Source organism: Gossypium raimondii, chromosome 5, assembly GCF_025698545.1.
Source record: "Gossypium raimondii isolate GPD5lz chromosome 5, ASM2569854v1, whole genome shotgun sequence".
NCBI classification, from domain to species: domain Eukaryota; kingdom Viridiplantae; phylum Streptophyta; class Magnoliopsida; order Malvales; family Malvaceae; genus Gossypium; species Gossypium raimondii.
This window is the reverse complement of record NC_068569.1, coordinates 24328258-24347654: the sequence shown is the minus strand read 5'-3', so window position 1 is coordinate 24347654 and position 19397 is coordinate 24328258. Positions and strand designations below refer to the sequence as shown.

Below are 19397 nucleotides of genomic sequence, written 5' to 3'. Positions count from 1 at the left end.
CTTTTAAGGACTATTCGACAACTTTTGCTTTTCCACAACTAGCCTCGATTTGGCTCTATTCTTGATCTATAGAATAATTGAGTTCACGTTATCAATTCCAAACATCTCATATCATCCTATTATAAGCATGTATCGGTTCAATTTTATTTTTCAAATGTCCTTTAAATTTTTACATTTTATTCAATTTAGTCCCTAAAACAAAAATAACCATATCTTTCAAATTTGAGCTTTATTTTGTAATTCTATTTCAATATCATCCTTTATAAACCCTCTACTATCTATTTTATCAAAGTCTCATAACAGCGCTACAAATAATTCATTTTAGTCCTTATGTTACAAAACTAACATTTAAACTTTACAATTAATCATTTTCATATCTAAGCTCAAAATCTAATAATTTAACATCAAAACTTCAAGAAATTAACAATGGAAATTTTGAAAATTTTAACAATTTTGGAAAATAATACACGGATAGTTAAATTAAGCTTCCACTATCCTAAAAATATAAATTTAAAGAAAACAGACTTGAAATAGCTTACCAATCAAAGGGTTAAAATTGAAACGTTTGAAACGTCCTCCTCCTCATGAACATTCGACCAAAGAGAGGATTGAAAAAAAAGATGATAAATATCTTCCTTTTCTTTTACTTTTATGTTTTTTTATACATTAATTTTATTAAAAAATTTACACTTGCCAACCCTCCATCATAATTATAACCCACCAACTAAATAAGAACAACGGTTTAATAAACCTCGGGTCCTCAAGCCTTTTATAAATTAGAATTCTATAATATTTAAACTTTTTACGATTTAGTCTCGAACCTTAATTAATAATTAATTCGACCAAATTACCAATCCAAAATTTAATTCACTTATAAAATAACTCCGAAATATTTAATAATATTTACGGGCTTGATTCTGAAAAATAGTCCCGAAATTTTATTATTATTATTTTGACACCACTAATTTTCGGGTTATTACAGAATTTATGTAAAATATAAATTTGTAATTGTAACATCCTCGAAATTTCATGAATTAGAAATCATGTCAAATCAATAGTGAATCAATTATAATTTAAAAAAGTCATAATTTGAAAACCATCAGTGTTAGTAGATGGTGAAGACAGATACGGAAGGCATTTGGAAAGACTTGTATATTGAGAAAAATAAATCCTGGGTATTGACTAGATTACAAGGGAGTGAAAATTATCAGGGCCAAAGTAAGAAATTAAGAGTTGAAATGATTAAAATGAATTAAAGGAAAAAGGAGGAGGGATTAGAGGTAAAAATTTACCAAAAGAAAATATGACTCATAAGTGGTATTATAGAAAAAGTTGAAGGACAATACGGTAACTATTTGAAATAAATAATTATGGAAAGAGTAATGATTAAGCACTAATTGTGTCAAAATATGATTGGTGAGACAAAAGAAAATTACACTTTAGTCCTTATATTTTCATTTTATTCAACTTAGTCTCTCAATTTTTTTATTTCCACATATCAATACATATCCATACCACATTCATAAAAGAATATTTATTCACTTTCACCTCCTTCCCTAAATGATAAATTTACACGTTTAGTCTTCCAACTTTCTCAAAATTTTAATTTATTTCTTACTTAAATTTTCATTATTCATACTTTCTCTTCAAATATCTAATCCACCTCCAATATACTTATTCCAATAATATCAATCCATTTTCTTGATAATTATTCTTATACATTCCTGGTAAAATACCGTTTACTGCATCTAAAATTTTGAGATGTTACATTAAATTATCGAAAATGAGGAAGCTCAGTTGATCACATTCTCAAAACGCCGATCATGAATCTACAAAATAATATGCGAGCTCTACACTTTATGTGGTAATGAGATTGTTTTTATTATCTTCTCACCTATTGGTAAACCCTTTTTATTTGGTCACCCCACTATCAAATGCATTGCTAATTGCTTTTTGAACAAGAATATACATGTAATTGAAAACACAAACACTCTTATTGAGGCTCACCATATTATAAGAATCAATAAGGTAATCCAGCTTAACAATGAGGTGCAGAGCCTAATGGATGCATCTAATGAGAAACAAAAGGTGCTTTCTAAGCAGATCACAAGTGGCACAGAAACTAATCATTGGTGAGAAACTTGCCTTGATCAACTTAACCCAAGGGAGCTCTATGAACGATACTCTCGTTTCTCATAGCTTCTCAACTTGTTCCATATCTCCGAAATCCTGGTGGAAGTAGGTGACAAACGGAATCGGTAATAAAAATAAAAGAGGATAAAAGTTACATAGGTGTGGGGTGCAACCTAGGAGCTTAGAAAGGACAAGGAGTAGGCTTTATGAACTCCTCTTATGGAGGAAATTTCGTACTGAATTGATGAAGAAATGGAAAAGACTCTAGAGATCAATGTTTTGGATGCCAATGGGATTGATAAAAGACTTTGAGTGGCTCTCGAGGTATCTAAGTGAGAAAGGCTTAGGAAGTGTGAGAGAGACATAATGAACTTGAATATTTCATATGACAACATGGTGGAACACCTCTTTGTCCATTGTGAGTTTGCGCGGGCCATCTAGTTTGGAAGTTGGCTCTTTGTTTGAATCCAACATGTCTTGTTGAACTAAATTAGGGAAGGGTTTTTCAATGGTTGAATGGGGTTGATATGGAGTACAAGGAAGCAATAGGTTTTTACTCAATTTTCATGTGCATTCTGTGGGGAACATGGAAGGCAAGGAATGTGGTGGTTTTTTTCAGAAGGAATGTTGAAACTCAATTCGTACGCTAGAACAAATCAAGCGGATGCTATACTATATACACAGAGCCATTGATAGACCGCCAAATGTAACCTCAAGTGGGAATGAAGAAAGAACAAGGGTCAAGGAGGCTGAAGCTTACATCCCAATCTAGAGGAAGTGAAGCTAGTAAGTGGAAAGTGGTGTTTTGTATTATAAGAGGACAGCTCAAGGAGGAAGTCAATAATTGTTTGTAATCTTAAAATGCAATCGGAGGGATTACAATTTTAAGGCTGATTTTGGTATTCTTGAAGGAGAGAGATATTAGAAGCAAGACTTCTTAACAGAGCTAAAAAAAAGGAAGGATCAATATTTTAAACAACAAAATTTAAGTATAGTTGATGGAACAAAGCGAGAAAGAAGTACAAGTAGAAGTCAAGCCATGAGTAACGATAGCGGCAATAACTAGTCATTACTTCAATTGGGCTTCAATAAATTTTTACTTTTACGTGTGTAACTGTTAAAAAAGAAAAAAAACCAGACTACTTGGCTATAGTGCTAGTTGCCAAAGCCGAAACCAAAAAATGCGAAGACACCGATGCAACCAGGTAATCCGATCGGAGTCCGATACGGAGAGCGATACAGACGCCGAGACCATGAAGTGCATATCGTGCAAAGAGGAGTACGGATCACGCGATGCCGGCACTTGCAAGGAGTGCTACGAGGAAGCAAGCGAGACCGAGGAAGAGTTGAAGCGAGAGATCGAAGATCTCAAAGCCAAAGTCGCCTTCTTACGCTTTTGGTCTCCGCTTGATCACGCCCACCGTGGCTCCACCACCACTCCCGGTCCCTTCTTCTCCGATGTCGTTTTGATCGCTTCCGATGATGGGTCTCCTGGGTTTCCCCCTGTGCTCGTACCCGCCAATAAAGCCGTTTTGGTACTTCCTATTTGTTTGGATTCTTTTAATTTCTTATCAAATATGAAAAAGAAAATCGCTATAATCGGAATCTGCTTTAAAACCCAATTTAGAAATTATGTTACCGAGCAAGTTATTTATAATGTTCATAATTTATAAACATTTTGATGGTGAAACCAGGTGAATCGATCACCCGTATTCAAAGCAATGCTGGAGAATGAAATGGAAGAAAGCAGAAGTGGAACAATCAAAGTAAGTGATGTATCATACGATGCTCTTCGTGCCTTTGTAAACTATTTGTACACTGCAGAAGCATGCTTGGATGAACAAATGGCTTGTGATCTTCTGGTCTTAGCTGAAAAATACCAAGTGAAGCATCTCAAAGGGTATTGTGAGAAGTTCTTGGTATCGAAATTGAACTGGGATAATTCACTTATGAGCTATGCCTTTGCTCACCAGCACAACGCCAAACTCGTCCTCGATGCGGCTTTGTGTTTGATAACAGACAACATGGATAAGCTAACTAAAAGGGAAGAATATATTGAACTTGTGGAAAAGGATCCTCGGCTTGTAGTGGAAATCTATGAAGCTTACCTCTCTAAACAGGTTAATACAGCTGCTCATAAAGATTGTTCAATGAAATCGTAGTCATTTCTGATCAAATGATATTGTTGTTCATTGATATTGGATGAAATTTTAGTATATGTATGTAGAAGAAGAGTTTGAATGTTTGATGATATTGGGTTGGGGAAATATGTAATACGAAGTTACAATGAATTCCATAACCATCGAGTTTTTTTTATCCTTTTGTCCCACGAACTTGTTTTGTTTAAATTTTAAGTTATTTTGGGTGACTTGGGATGGTTTTTGAGATGACAGGAATGGATAAGCTCACTAAGGGAAGAATGTTTGATGATATTTGGTTGAGGAAATCTCTGTTACAACGTTACATTGTCCATAACCATTGAGCTTTTTTTATCCTTTTGTCCCACGAACTTGTTTTGCTTAAATTTTAAGTTATTTTGGGTGACTTGGGATGGTTTTTGAGATGACAGGAATGGATAAGCTCACTAAGGGAAGAATGTTTGATGATATTTGGTTGAGGAAATCTCTGTTACAACGTTACTTTTTCTGCCATACCCAGAGAGCTTTTTGGACCCTTTAATCTCTCCCAAACATGTTTTGGTTAGATTTGAAGTTATCTGCATGACTTGGGATGGTTTTTAGATGACAAGAATGGATATGCTTATTGAGAAGGGAAGAATATATCCAACTTGTCGGAAAGGGTCCTTGGCTTCTCACATTGGATGCCATATGCATTGAGCTTTTCTGACCATTTAAGTTCATTGCATGATTTGGGATTGTTTTTTTAGATGACAAGAATGAACCGGGTTTAGATGTTTTGCTCTAATAGGGTATTCTCCATTGGAGTTGCAGGGATTTCATGTCATTGCTTCTCGTAGCAAAGTCTAAAATCATGATCATCTAACTCTCATGGATTTTCTAAATACATGAAAAAATGGTTAAAGATTTAATTCTCTACCATAAAACAAATTATCGATTTTCCAAATAACTATAATCCATTACTTTGATCTGCATCAAAGTTCAACCACACCCACATTGAGGAAACTCTTCAAAATTATCAACTGACAGAATTCAAGACCATTTTCTTTGAGACTTCAACAATATAAACCCACATAAAAAGAAAAAAGCAACTGCAGTCCCCATGTAAAGGAGCCCACTTCACTGCATTACTGTTCAAATTTTTCTACTTTACAGGAAGAGTAAAATTAGCAAGAATAGACGCGCATTAGTTTTCATTCGATTGGGATGCTCTAAAATTTTTAGATAATTTATTTATACAATTAATTTTGGTAATTAGTCTCAATATTTCATAATTAAACCCCAAACTACATTAATTGTATGATGTTACAAACCCTAAAAATTGCTTCAGGTTCTATATTTTGAAGCTGAAGATGCTTCAACTGTTCGTCCAAGCTACTGGTTGTCTCCGAAGCGCAGAAAATCAACACCACCAATGAATTCCATCAATAAAATCCAAAATTTATTTTTGACTCTTTCATTTCAACCTAGACCAGATCCAGCCCCGGAAACCGACCTCATTAGTGGATGGTTAAGAGTTGGTTGTGCATTCCCTCGGGAGTTGAACATGACATTAGGAGGAGCTGATGTGGATGCTTGCATGGCTGTAAGGGGCATCCTCGGACCCATAGGAAACATCGGTTGGCGTTGCATGAATGGCATATGGGGATTTACTGGTTGGTTGTTAACATATCCAGAATTGCTTGGCGTTGAAGGTGAGGCTGACAATACCTGTTGCCTGTTGTTGCCAATGTTATTAACCATGGGAGAAGAAATCACAGGTACACTCATTTGTGAAGCGACTCCGGTGGTTCCGAATTGAGCTGATACAATTCGAGCCCTCTCAGCAGCAAACCTTTGCCTTGTTTTCTCCACTTGTTCACATTCTTTCATGAGTAACGTTTCAACTTCTGCAAACTGCTTAAGCTTCAGCTCCAATCTCTTCAACTGCGATACAGATTGAAAACAAGTTTATCTACAATTTATAATACAAGTTAAAAGTAAGAATAGAATGTTTTGGAAGTTCCGAGAAAATGAAATCTCGATGGACACTCCAAATATCTAATTGTTGCATCTTCTTTACATCCACCATAATCCGAGGAAGTATTCGAGGAAGAAACCTTAAACATAATTCTAAGATAACTTATGGGAGATGCTAAAACAGCAGCGATAATCCTATAAAGTTTTGATACTATTAAGTAGCCTCTGGTTTTCAAAAGAATACATGAACAGAAAACACACACTTCACAAAATTATCAATATCCCAGCCAGGGCCCGGGATTCCAGTATCATATGCTACTTGGACTAGCATTGGATTCAAGGATGAGTTTGAGATGAGGTATGTACCTGGAATGGGTATATGATAATTCTTTTTGTGGTTCCTATATAAATGGAGGATCATGCCCCCATAACTATGAATATGTGTGGAACAGGTCTAAACACAGGTATTTCAAGGAGAGTTGCATTAACATAGCCAGTATCCATGGCAGTAATAGATATGTGAATCAAGTACTAAAGAAAAATTCAACTTGGATTAAGAACAATATAGAAACCCTAGCCTAGAACAGATCTCAACAGCGTAGAACTTCTCAATGTATCTTTCAAATTTAAGACATCTCCAAGTACAAGTTTATGTAATTTCAAAATCAAAGGCATGCAACTTTGCCCTTCTTTTTTCCTTTTTTTGGTTCCATTTTCTAGGCTAAATAACAAAGGTGTGCAATAAATGCAACAGGACAAGTCCTCTTTTGTCCTGGTTTCAAGTCTTTAACGGAAGTCAACTCTCTTATCAGCCAAATAAAGTTCCATATCATTACCAGGTATACACGTGAAAAAGACAAGAAAAACACCTGATGATTTATGATATTGGCTGATAACCTTTGAATTTCTCGTTCCTCGTGGTCCGCAAACAGTTTTGCCTTCATAGCTGCAGCTGCAAGGCCAGCTTTGGCAGCAGCTTTAACTTTTTCAGCAGATAGTGGATGATCCTCTGCCTCATTTTGACCAAATGAATGTATTGCTGAGTTCTCTGGAGTTTTTATGCAAAATGAATTACAAAAAAAAAAAAAAAAAAAACCTAATATGGGAGAGAAAAAAGGGAACTAAAATGTAGTGAAAATAGTGCAAGTTAAACTTATGGACTACCTTTTTGATGAACGGAACCATGTAAACCACCTTCTCTACTATGTACACTCTCCATATTCATCCTTCACGGTTCAAATGGATAGTAATAAGCAATTTAACAGGAAGAATTTTGATGAAAAAACTTTAGATTGGTTTAATCCAATCAAAGCAAAGAAATGTTCAAATATTCAATCCACAGAACTTCATGACTTGGAAGGAAGACATTGTATGCTCAAAATTCAATTCATATCATCAGAGAAGAACCTCATAATAGCATTGAAGATTTTTGGAATCATGAGGATATGCCACTAACCTATTACCATGTCCCGAACCTTCCTTATCTACATCTTCAGCCAATGCTGCCAAGGATGCATGGGCACAGGCAGCAGCAACTCTTGGTCCAACAGCAGATGCCAGAAAAGCAACCTAGAATATTGTAAACTAGTTAGACCCATGTATGGGGAAAAATTAGCAATACCATGAGATCCATCTTTGAGTACAATTTTATCACAATCTCTTGGGGTAAAAGTTCAGCTCTTGCATTTTTAAGAAGCAATTTTCAACAACAAAAGATGCCAATTTGGATCCATCTTTGCAATTTTCATCACAAACTCATCATTGATGAAATGAAAATTTCAATGCTAATAGGAGCCTAATTTGTGACATTTTTAAAAAGCAAATAAACACTCACAAACTGCTTAAAATCTTTTGGATCCATTTACACTTTTTCTCATCCAAACTGCCAATAGGAGTAAGGGAATAAACCTTAATAGTGACTTTGATATGAGGCCAAAAGAACACTATTTTTTTGACCAAAAAGATAAAAGGTAATTCCAACATTAGAAGTATTTTAAGCTTCCCCATTTTTGTGTGCCAAAGATGGTTACTACAATACCAGCAAATTACATGAAAATGACATCATTTAACGAACTTAAAATTGAGGAATTTATTAGAGAAATAAAGAATAAATGATTCAATGCTCATACTCCACAGTGAAATATTACAATCCTAAATCTTAAATGACTAATAAAGTGTTAAAAGAGTAATGAGGTGTCTGAAAAATGCAGTAACATACCATAGCCATAACTGGATTCCCAGAATTCTCAAAAGGAACCTTGCTTTGATAATCCGCATCTTGAAGGCTGGGCCCTGAAAAGCATGCAAAAATTAGATAAAAGGTTAACATGCATAACATCTTAATTTCCATGGCAAGTAGAACCTAAGTATAAAAAAAACCTGGTAGACTCCCATTCATGTTTGAGTGTAATCTTTGGCTGTCTCCGTTTGCAACAATTGTTGACTTGGGCATGCTCGGAACTTCCAAATTTTCCAATAGGCCATCCTCCATGGGTAGACGTACAAAATGAAGTATGCATTGTGCTTTTGACTTAGTGCCCACATGCTCAGCTATTTCATTCCAGTTCTCATTGTAAATTTCCATTGCCTCAAGCAACAGTAAAGTTTCCTGGTTGTTCCAACTATCTCCATCTAGGTCCCCATAATCTTTTGTTGAATCTACTCTAACAAAATCTATGCTTGAATGACCAGAAACAAATCTCCCATCATGGAAGCAATCAGAGCACAGCAGTACATCAACCTGTCAAGTAGCCAATAATAGAAACAAATGTGCACAATTAACATCAAGATTTAGGTAAATCTAAAAGTTTACAAATTCTCCCATCAATCAATGTTTATCTACAAACTTGACATGAGTCCACAAACAGCACTTTAGACTCAGCTCCACTACAAGTACTTATCAAATTTATCCTTTTACACTGGAATAAAACAAATGTTCACCTCACGATTCCATCTTCTAAATACTTTGAAGCAAGCATCTATAAGATATTACATAACTGATTTGCATGATTTAATGTCTTTCATCATCCCTTATTTCATCATTAGATGGTATATCCAAAATACACCCCAAAGAAACCTAAACCACACACTGAACTAGTAAATTGATGCTCAGAAACCAGACCATACCAAATCAAATCAAGTGAGCACTAACTCAGCTTTCTAAACCACATCTACTGGTTCATAGTTACAACTTACAAGTGCAAGCTTTAGCAAAAAATTTCTTCTCTATAACAGAGGATAGAAATAGTTTGTTGTTCCTTTCTTGACAACCAAAATTAAATAAAAAAGTACCTAGTATTCTCACAGCACACAAGAAATATACTCTCAGCAATAGTTGTTTAAAATACCTAGTTCCTTTCTGTTGAGGATATAGGGAAAACTTTTGGAAAATGCAAATACAAAAAAAGCCCCAGCACTTGTAACATATGGAACTGCATCTACAGATGATATCAACACCCCCCCCCCACACTATTGCAACCTCCAATAGAAAACTTCCAGTGTTAATGTTTTATAATCCAATTAACATTGAAGGCATTATTTGAATGTGCTGCTGATTTTAATATATATACTGTAGGATGAGGAACCAAGAAAACAACATTTGAACCCAACCACAGAGGTTGGTGAGAGCTAGGCAGTCAACATGATCATATATAGAAGCCTCCCAAAATCCTAAACCAAAGGGGTTTTCTCTAAGAACATCAAAAAGGGGATTAATTCTTTTTCCCAAACCCCAGAAGAAGAAGGCCAGTAATAAAATACCAGGAGCCTATTCCCTCATAGATGCTAATTCTGATTCTGTTCCATATCAAACATGCCTCGTTTTCCCTTTTTTTATCTTAAATGGCTTGTTTTAAGTAGTTCAATAAATTATTAAGACATAGCATGAAATAAATAAAGACAAACAGGGCTATAAAATCACATACCTCCTTCTGTGACTGATAATATGAAGTGGCAACGGGCTGAGAACATGAAGTGCAATTGTTTTCATCTAGGCACTCTCGTATTCTATTGTCCAAGTCAGAGATATCAGCATGACATGACAATGATGAATAAACATCAGCTGCCTTGAGCCTACATTTTGGCTTGTCGAATTTGATCAAGCTATCAATAGACTTTAATGCAGCCGATGGCACATGAACATCGCCATTTGGCTCCTCCCTTAAGTAGGACCCAGCACTCCAAGGCTCATGACTTGGTGCAGCTGCAAAATAATTGATGATTCCCCAGTGATCAAGAAACCGAACAATTCGAGTTAAATCCTCATTACTGATTCCATCTATCAATCCCTGGCAATCAGAAACTGTAATTCTCTTCAATGGATTATCCATATACTTGGCAACAATGTGGTTTCTACATTCCATATATTTTTCGGGCATATGTTCAGGTGATTTTCCAGAAAAAAAATGTGGCACAACTTGTCTTTCTAGTCGATGCACGGAGGCTGGTGAGAACCACTCTGCTTGAAAGGGAATCCCACAAACATAGCCAAATATTAATACACAACTAAGAAGACAGATAAGGGCAGAAAGAGAGAGGGGGGGAAGGGAAAGGGAAAGTGAGAGAGGGTGCAAGATAAGGTCAGTGCTTTACAAAAAATAAATGTGTGGTAATATCTTGCTCATACTCTTTAAGCAACAGACAGAACATGAAACTCATATCAAGTAAATAGAACAAACCCAAGTGTAAATTGCTGAACTTCTGTTTTGATTTAGATTGAATTACTAAACCAAGACATCTTAGAGAGTCCAATTAAAATCAAGTAAAACAAAGATTAGTATAAAGTTCCCCAGTCCTATAAAGAAAGGTACCAAAGTATATACTTTTCAAGCCATTCAATCCTACTAATAGCAAAAGTGTTTAAAGAGACCATTTTCATGTAACACTAAGCACGATGCAAAGAAAAAGTTCAAATTTTAAGAAAACATCACAGAAATATCTAAAGATAACGTTAGTCAAAATTAACATAAATAAGCATGATCTAGTTATATCTTTCATCAAAAGCACATGAAAATTAAAACAAAAGCTGTCCTTTGAAACTCAAGAGTCATCTACGGATAGTTGTTTCTATTTCGCTCTAATCAGACTAGGAATTGAAACCGGGCAAAAAATTAATGCATAGAGATATAAGAGAAAGAGAAAAACTGAACCTGAATGCATTGGCAGGATATGAACCCTACTCCCAAACCTCTTAACAACGCCACGCCCCTCCATTATCGGAGGAGGTGTAATCACATACTTCTCCGGTTCAACAATGGGAGCTTCAGTCGAAACCGACTGTAACTGCCCGTACGAAACGTTCTCCAAAACCGCCAGAGCCACCTGCTGGTGGCCCTTGCTATCCCCAACCAAACCGGCCCGCTCAGCCGCCACGATCGCCATCACAGAACCGTGAGGACGGTTCACAGTCCGCTTGACCACGGGGGGGAACTCCGAGATGCGAACTCCACCATCAGCCAGAACCTCACACTCGCTGGACCCCAGCAAAGACGGATCCCTAAATCCCCCTCCGGCATCGTCCCCGGAATTGTTATCGCGGTGGTTATCGATGTCCTCGTTGTTGTTATCTTCCTCTTCTACATCTTCCTCCGGGACATCGTTATCTTCTTGGAGATGCTTGGGTCTCCGGTCTCGCTTCCGCCGCTTCCACCGACCTCGACCATCTGTTGAAATGGAAAATTAAAGAATTAATTAAATATAAATAACAGAAAAAAGGGGGATTTTTTTATTAAGGAGAAATTGAAATGAAAAAGTTGAAGAAGAGAGATTGCCTGAAGGAGAAGAAGCTGGCATTGGATTTGAATTTGGGAAAGAGGGAATTTAGAGAGAGAGAAAATTGCGGAGAAATTGTGGGGTCTAATTGTCGGAAAGGATGAGAAAAGGGGAATTTCAGGAAGAGGGAAAGGGAAGGGAAAACAGTAAGTGACTCACTGCGCCAAATATATTTTATTTTTATTCAACAATAACAAACTGCGCCAAATGATAATAAGGAATACTCTTGTGCGATCCGCAGGTAAACCTTTTTTTTCTTTTCTAAATAATATATTTTATTAAATTACTTACAGTTTTATTTTAAAGATTTATATTTGGTTATTTATGATTTTAAATAAATATCTTCTTGAGTATTTATGATCTTATTTATATATATGTGCATAGAATTAAAAAATTAGGAATCATTAAATTATAATTAATTAGCCTATAGCGGCCAACTCCGTTGGTTTCTTTGACCATGGTGTTAGGTGCTAGATAGACCTCTCTCTCCTCTCTATCTCTGTATATTTGGCTAGCTTGTTTTGGTCCCATGCATTGCTCCCGTTTTATCAGCCGGCTTAGTTTTGGGTAAGAGCTGCCCCCTTCCCGCAACCCACCGCCATCTTTCTTCTCCATGCATCTTTAAGGTAGGAGAGAGATCAACAATTAACTTTGCATAGATGATCCCACATTGCTGCATTTCAATGTTGGTAACACCTCCAGTGAGCCACCCCCTTGACCATTTCTACATTATCAGTGACCTACTTGAATCTCCGATAGGAGATCTCGAGCAAGTTTTGTTATTTTAGTTTCTATAGTTTTTTAGTTGTTGTTAGGGTGATCACTTGTTTGGTCGTTGGTCACCAATCCCGCTTCTCTCTCGGGCTTTGTTTGTATGCTAGATTCTGAACATTTTTTCAGTAGGATAAGGTCTGGTCGCAATAATAATCCTTTCTGTCTTTTGACATGGATGGATGTGGCCTCTAGTCTCATGGGACTTGATTTTCTAAGTACGTCAGGGCTTGGTTTCTACCGAGTCCCATGATATTTCGGCTTTTTGTACATGTACTTAATGATATCTTCACCAACTGCTTTTCGGGGCCATTAGTCAATGAAATTGGGAGACCAATATGGTATATGGGATCGTACGTATTTATACGTCTCCTCTATATAAATGGTTCATTTTCTCTCCGTATGATTTGATTTCCTCTTTGCATCTCAATCTCATTATCAAAAGGATTATCGGATACTCGTCTTTTAGCTTTAAAAAGTACGAAATCAAAAAAATAGACTTAAAAAAATAGATACTCGTCTCTTAGGTAAAGTACGAAATCAGAAAAATAGACTTAAAAAAAGTTAGATCTATTTAAAATATGAATTGAGTCTGGACTTCAGATTCAAGGACTGAGTGTAGCCGATATGTTTTATTCTTTTATATTTTTATTTATTTTTATAAATGATATAATTTATATCATATAAAATTAAATATAATATTATATAAAGATTAAAAATATATCAAGTTGTTTAAATTTAAAATTTTAATAAAAGAAGAACCATCTAAAATATTAAATTAAAAATTATATTTTAAAAGATAACATAGAAGAATTTAAAATGAGTTTTGGTTAATCATATAAAATTAAATATAATATTATATAAAGATTAAAAATATATCAAGTTGTTTAAATTTAAAATTTTAATAAAAGAAGAACCATCTAAAATATTAAATTAAAAATTATATTTTAAAAGATAACATAGAAGAATTTAAAACGAGTTTTGGTTAATCATTTACAAATATGAGTAAAAGTAACAAAGTTTTAGGTAACTTAGACAAATATAAAGGGTATTAATATTATGGGTAAACTCCACTCAAGGTTAAAGTATTAGTAAGTTTACATTTTGGTCATTGAATTTCAAAAAAATACAAAATAACCATTGAGCTATTAAAAAATTTTCATTTAAGTCACTGAACTGTTAAAATCACTATTGTATGACTTTCTTTGTTCTCACTGCTTGTACTAATCAAAAACTCTTATTTTCATTCTCTTCTACAATTCATTTTTTATATGAAATTCGTTTTGAACATCGCAAATATGCAAACCAGAGTCCAAATAACTTTATTTTCCAATCTTCATTACTGACTGTCAGATCAACTTGGATCTAAGGTATGTTATTCTACTTATTGATGAATACTAATCTAGTGTACTAATTGTTGAATAGTCGCTTGGAGCTATGTTTTTCTACTTATCGATGAATACTAGTCTACTATACCGATTGTTGAATAGTCGCTTGGAGCTCGTTAGTCGAACTTAAAAAAAAACTTAATCGTCTAGTGACTTAAAGAAAAACTTTCGAATAGTTTAATGACTTAAAGTAAAGCTTTCGAATAATTTAGTGACTTAATGAAAACTTTTAAATACCTCAATGACCATTTTGTAACTTCTGAAGTTAAATGATCAAAATATAACTTATTAATAATTTAGTGACTTTAGTAGAGTTGATATTATATATAGACCCGTCAAATCGGACCGGAACGGACCCGGCCATGAGCAACTCAACTGAATCCTAACCGGACATACCGGGTCAAAACTTGGAGCTTTGAGAATAGCGGAGTGTCCTCCAATCCATATCCTACAGTCTTCTTCTTCGTCATTTAAAATCTCAATTTATTAAAATCAAATCAGTTTCTTGTGCAATCAACACCGAAAACCCTAAAATTTCCAATGTCGGTATGTCATTTTTCTTTTTTATTTTTTAACCCTAATTCTTCGAAGCTTAATAACAGAGTTTCTTTCTTTTGTGGTCGATGATGATGCAGATCTTCGAGTACAATGGGAGCGCTCTGGTAGCCATGGTAGGCAAGAACTGCTTCGCCATTGCTAGCGATCGTAGACTCGGAGTTCAACTCCAAACAATCGCCACTGATTTCCAAAGGATTTCTAAAATCCACGATCGTGTCTTTCTCGGACTCTCTGGCCTTGCCACCGATGCTCAAACATTGTACCCTTTTTTTCCCCTTATTTTTTGCCTTCTATGATTTCTGTTTTTCACTTAATAAATAATTATCTTCTTTGTTTTTTTTTTAAATTCAAGGTATCAAAGGCTTGTCTTTCGGCATAAGTTGTATCAGCTAAGAGAAGAGAGGGACATGAAACCTGAAACTTTTGCTAACCTTGTTTCTGCTCTTCTTTACGAGAAAAGGTTTGTTTAAAATCCTCACTTACTTATCTTTGGCTTTGTTCAATTGATGGAAGAAATGTGTAGCTTTAGTTTTGCTTTATACTGCAAAATATTAACTCTTGATTAGTTGGACATTCAAATTAATTAGAAAAAATACTAGGAGAGAATTGATTTCTTAAGGATAATGGGTCTATAAGATAAGAGTAGTTGAGAAATGGTAAATTATATCTGTTTTTTATGTGTAGTACTTTCGAATTGTGTTACTAAGACTGGCTTTAAGTCTCGTGTCTAGATATGTGTTCAGCATATGTATGTTTAATTTTTTTCTTAGTTTTTCCATGTATTGGAGGATCATATCCCGTACTCATCTGGATATGTGTTGGACTTGAGTGTTAGACATGAGTGCTTCAAAAAAATTAAAGAGTTGGAGCAACAATGCTTTTGAATAATACTAGTTAAATGGCTAAAAGCAAATGTATTTCTTTTAAAAGAAATGGAGCTCAGGGGAGGAAAAGTTTATGGAGCACATGTCATGTGATAAACCTTACATATGTCCTTGAAGAGAAATAACCTACTTAGCTTTTGAGAATAAACTGAGCAATGAGCATCAAGGATAATATTGACTTTCTCTTTTCATAATTTCTTTTCTAGCCTTGAAATCTAAAAGATGGATTTCATCTTTTCCTAACAATTTCAAGCCCTTACTTTATGATATGTCAACCTTGAAAGGAATTAGTTGGAAGTGTTAGATTTGAAGTAGGAATTGCAATTGAAAAGGGTGTCCTTTTTATGCGTGCAAGAGATGAGTTTTATGACATTTTTTCCCCGTAGGTTTGGTCCATACTTTTGCCAACCAGTAATTGCCGGATTGGGAGATGAAGACAAGCCTTTCATTTGCACCATGGATTCCATTGGAGCAAAGTAAGTTGATTTCATTCCCTGTAAATGTATTTTTGAAATAAAGTTGTCTTAGTTGCTTGGAATATTCATATTTGTTTTACCTGTAGTATTTAACGAACATGAGACTTTGTCTTGTAAAATAACTGCTTGCAACTTTCCTACGGCAGAGACAAGCTTTGCTGTTGAAAGTTCCTCTATGGAAATGAAAACTTTATTTAATATCTTAATCAAAAGTCAAAGAAAGAAGAACTTTTACTCCATGATAACAGATTGCCAGGTGGCCTGTGACATCTAAAAGAGAAAATCATAAATTTGAACACTGTTTAATAAATAAAGAAACACCCCTATTATCCCTGAAGCAGAAATCTGAGCACTTTTTAGTAAAAAAATCTTCTATTGTTCAAAACCAGTAATTCGGAAACTGGTCAATAAAAGACTCCCATTATTGTTCCAACTCTGTTGTGTACAACTCATTACAAATGATCCTTGATGCTTGACAAACTAGGGGTGTGGGGTCTCAATCATAATTGCAGCTTGTTAACAAAATAAGGGCAAAACCCATACACGTTCTTTACTTGCCTTCTCCTGCCACACATGATAAACTGGGAAAAACCTTCCCCTAGCCGCTACCTCTATATAATTAATTTTCTTCTATAAAGGTTCTTTTGTGTGTGTGTATGTTGATGTTAATACTTTCAAGACAAATAAAGCTTAAATTTGAAAATATTCTTCATGTTTCTTTGCTTTTCACTTTTCAAGGAAACCTGAAATGTATATATCCATACTGATTGCATCAAAAGAAAATCTAAAGAAGTTTTGTAGTCAGTGGCACTTTAAAATGGAATAGCAACAGGGTTTTGATTCAGACGACCATATGTTTGTAGATAGCTATTACCCTCTTCTCTTTTCTGACTTTCAAATTGGTTACTTCCAATTTCCAAATTGGACAGGTGCAGCTACCATTACTTAAATTCCAATAACTTACCAAGCAGAAGAATTATCTGAGTTATTTCATAGTATTAAGTTTAGGACATGCATAGCATTAAGATCAATCTTTGCAATTTCCTTTTGATGCATTAAATTTTAAAAGGACAACCTCCGACATTATTATTCAAAATCTAAGGGATTTCTGGATGATCATAGGATAATTTGTCATGTGTCATATCTTGTCATCTCTCTCTGAGATTTGATTTATACATGCATGATAACGTAGCTATATGAGCTTTATCATGTAATTCTCTTTGTTTTAATGTTTATTTTGGCACCAATGAGTTGGATTATTGACTGGAAAGACTGTTTTGAATTATGTGGGTTGAATTATTTTTCATATTTCAGTTATGTTTGCTATCTTTTAAATGCAGGGAGCTTGCAAAAGATTTTGTTGTGGCTGGCACTGCCTCTGAGTCTCTTTACGGTGCCTGTGAGTCAATGTTCAAGGAGGACATGGTTGGTCATTTCATTTATTTTACTATGCTCAAATCAAAACACAATCACAGTAGATTTGAATCCTTTTTAAGAAGCATAAAATCCATTCCTTTTGTGCATGTAACCTAAAAGCTTAGCATGGTGCTTTCTTTTGGAGTAGATTATTTGGTCATTGTTAAAAGTGTTTTGTTACCTACTAAATTATTCATGCTTTATTGACTCAAATGTTTTCTTCTTATTAAGGAACCTGAGGAATTGTTTGAAACGGTTTCGCAAGCTCTCCTTTCATCAGTAGATCGTGACTGTCTTAGTGGTTGGGGAGGACATGTCTATGTCGTGTAAGCATTTCTGAACGACTTGTATATTATCTTAGCATTTTTTCCCCTAGGGTGGTACTTCTTATAGGGTTTGCCGAAGTGGATCTTGATTAAAACCATCGAAATTCTTTCCATTCTCTTATAGAGAATGCAATATTTAGGGTTGAAGTATCTAGGCAGTAACATAGAATCGAGTGATTTAATCTTTATACACTTGATATTGAAGAAAGTAAGTAAAATTGATTAACACTATTAATAGAAAACTGTTAAATACATCAAGTTCTAAATTATGATAATCTAGAATTGTAGATAGAATTAAAGCGGTAAAAGAATTTCTTTATATTAAGAGCATAAGTTTTGTCAGAGGTCAGAAGTGTACAATAGAATTTAAATGGTTTTTCGTTAACACAGTTATCAATTTTACTTGTCTGCACCAATATTAGTGATGTACACGGGTTGGGCCAAGCCTATGCATGGTACCAGCAGCATAAATATCTGCTCGGCTCTCTGCTCAGTCTGAAATATAGGCATCAAATTTTGTCCCAATTAGCTCATATTTGTAAATGGTTAAACTCATGCCCGTTTAAGTCCCTTTTTTTTTTCTAATTTTTCCGAACCTTTACAAATGTTGGGTGACCCGTTGGACTTGAGCAGGTAGCTTGGCCCTAGGGTAGGTCTAACCAATATCAAAATTCAAAGATGAAGTTACTTAGTTTTATAGTAGGACCAAATTGCAAATTAAACTAAAATACAAAGATTGTCTAGAAAATTTAACCTAATATATTGATGTCTGTAAATTTGCAGCACACCAACTGAAGTAAAGGAAAGAATCTTGAAGGGAAGGATGGATTGAGTGAAGCCAATTGGTTCTCAAGATTCTTCATTTCGAGACTATAAAACTTCCGGTTTTTGATTCATTTGCAGTGCTGGAAGGAAGATGATGTTATAGTGTGTTAAATTCTGAAATTTTTGAATGGCCTATTTATAGTCCCTCTATTTTCGTCTGATGGGATATGGGCATATGAAAGCACGATTAGGCAGGCCGATGGTCAGGTGAGGTGGCAGATTTGTTGGCCGCCGACGAGAATCATTGCTTATTATTTAGTTGGAAGACATCTGGCAGCACCGAGCCGAAGCTCCAGTGAATGTGACCATTGAAATAAAAAATTGAATTGACCTATTAGATCGAAAAGCAGTGGTGTGTTTGGTCTTGATACTAATCAAAATATTCAAATTGGTTTAAAACTAGTTGAAATTAGTTGAGTTTATAAACATGAGGATTGAAGTTGAAACTTCATGTATTTTTTTATACAAAAAGATAATACTACTCTTAAAGTAATAATTTTTATAAAAATAAAAAGTTTTTGGTTAATACATGAAAGACATCAATTCGACATGTATATTTTTTTTGTTTTTTAAAAGAAATAGAGGAAGATATTTTAAATCTACATCAGGTAATAATTTTTTAATATTTATTTTTAATATGATTATTCTTCTTTTAAAATTACTTTGTATCCCATAAAATTTTACGAACTTAAATTTTCTTCAAAAATATCTATCCAACCAAAACTAATACAAATATTAAAATGTTGAAATGTTG

At 34.7% G+C, this 19397-nt stretch overlaps 3 protein-coding genes across 5 annotated transcripts; 2 read left to right on the top strand and 1 right to left on the bottom strand.

Annotated features, from left to right (window-relative positions):
- Window positions 1–3143: 3143 nt before the first annotated feature.
- On the top strand, window positions 3144–4449 carry LOC105770226 (BTB/POZ domain-containing protein At4g08455). Its single transcript, XM_012591327.2, has 2 exons — window positions 3144–3668; window positions 3828–4449. Exons 1-2 carry the CDS (start codon window positions 3315–3317, stop codon window positions 4293–4295), a joined length of 822 nt encoding a protein of 273 aa, XP_012446781.1. The 5' UTR covers window positions 3144–3314; the 3' UTR covers window positions 4296–4449.
- Window positions 4450–5437: 988 nt separating this feature from the next.
- LOC105770225 (SWI/SNF complex subunit SWI3C) lies at window positions 5438–12190 on the bottom strand. Its single transcript, XM_012591325.2, has 9 exons — window positions 11999–12190; window positions 11378–11890; window positions 10154–10686; window positions 8610–8970; window positions 8449–8522; window positions 7687–7799; window positions 7395–7456; window positions 7100–7278; window positions 5438–6197 (listed from the first exon to the last, which is right to left on the bottom strand). The coding sequence occupies exons 1-9, from the start codon at window positions 12018–12020 to the stop codon at window positions 5733–5735; spliced, it is 2322 nt and encodes a 773-aa protein (XP_012446779.1). The 5' UTR covers window positions 12021–12190; the 3' UTR covers window positions 5438–5732.
- Window positions 12191–14498: 2308 nt separating this feature from the next.
- Window positions 14499–19089, top strand: LOC105770585 (proteasome subunit beta type-3-A). Of its 3 annotated transcripts, none has more exons than XM_012591856.2 (7): window positions 14499–14700; window positions 14794–14975; window positions 15069–15176; window positions 15987–16076; window positions 17417–17501; window positions 17724–17818; window positions 18602–19089. In XM_012591856.2, exons 2-7 carry the CDS (start codon window positions 14827–14829, stop codon window positions 18648–18650), a joined length of 576 nt encoding a protein of 191 aa, XP_012447310.1. In that variant the 5' UTR covers window positions 14499–14700; window positions 14794–14826; the 3' UTR covers window positions 18651–19089. The 3 variants fall into 3 exon arrangements, with proteins under 3 accessions (XP_012447310.1, XP_012447308.1, XP_012447309.1); XM_012591854.2 differs by having other exon boundaries at window positions 14500–14704; XM_012591855.2 differs by lacking the exon at window positions 14499–14700 and having other exon boundaries at window positions 14788–14975.
- The last annotated feature ends 308 nt before the right edge of the window (window positions 19090–19397 follow it).

Bases quoted from the DNA above. Each gene is read 5' to 3' on its own strand.
- LOC105770585 (XM_012591854.2), top strand. The intron at 14,976-15,068 runs GTACCCTTTTTT...TTTAAATTCAAG, and splicing joins GCCACCGATGCTCAAACATT to GTATCAAAGGCTTGTCTTTC. The intron at 17,819-18,601 runs GTAAGCATTTCT...GTAAATTTGCAG, and splicing joins GGAGGACATGTCTATGTCGT to CACACCAACTGAAGTAAAGG.
- LOC105770226 (XM_012591327.2), top strand. From the start codon at position 3,315: ATGCGAAGACACCGATGCAACCAGGTAATCCGATCGGAGTCCGATACG. The intron at 3,669-3,827 runs GTACTTCCTATT...TGGTGAAACCAG, and splicing joins CCGCCAATAAAGCCGTTTTG to GTGAATCGATCACCCGTATT.
- LOC105770225 (XM_012591325.2), bottom strand. From the start codon at position 12,020: ATGCCAGCTTCTTCTCCTTCAG. The intron at 8,971-10,153 runs GTATGTGATTTT...GCTACTTGACAG, and splicing joins ATTATCAGTCACAGAAGGAG to GTTGATGTACTGCTGTGCTC. The intron at 7,457-7,686 runs GTTAGTGGCATA...TGAACCGTGAAG, and splicing joins GGTTCGGGACATGGTAATAG to GATGAATATGGAGAGTGTAC.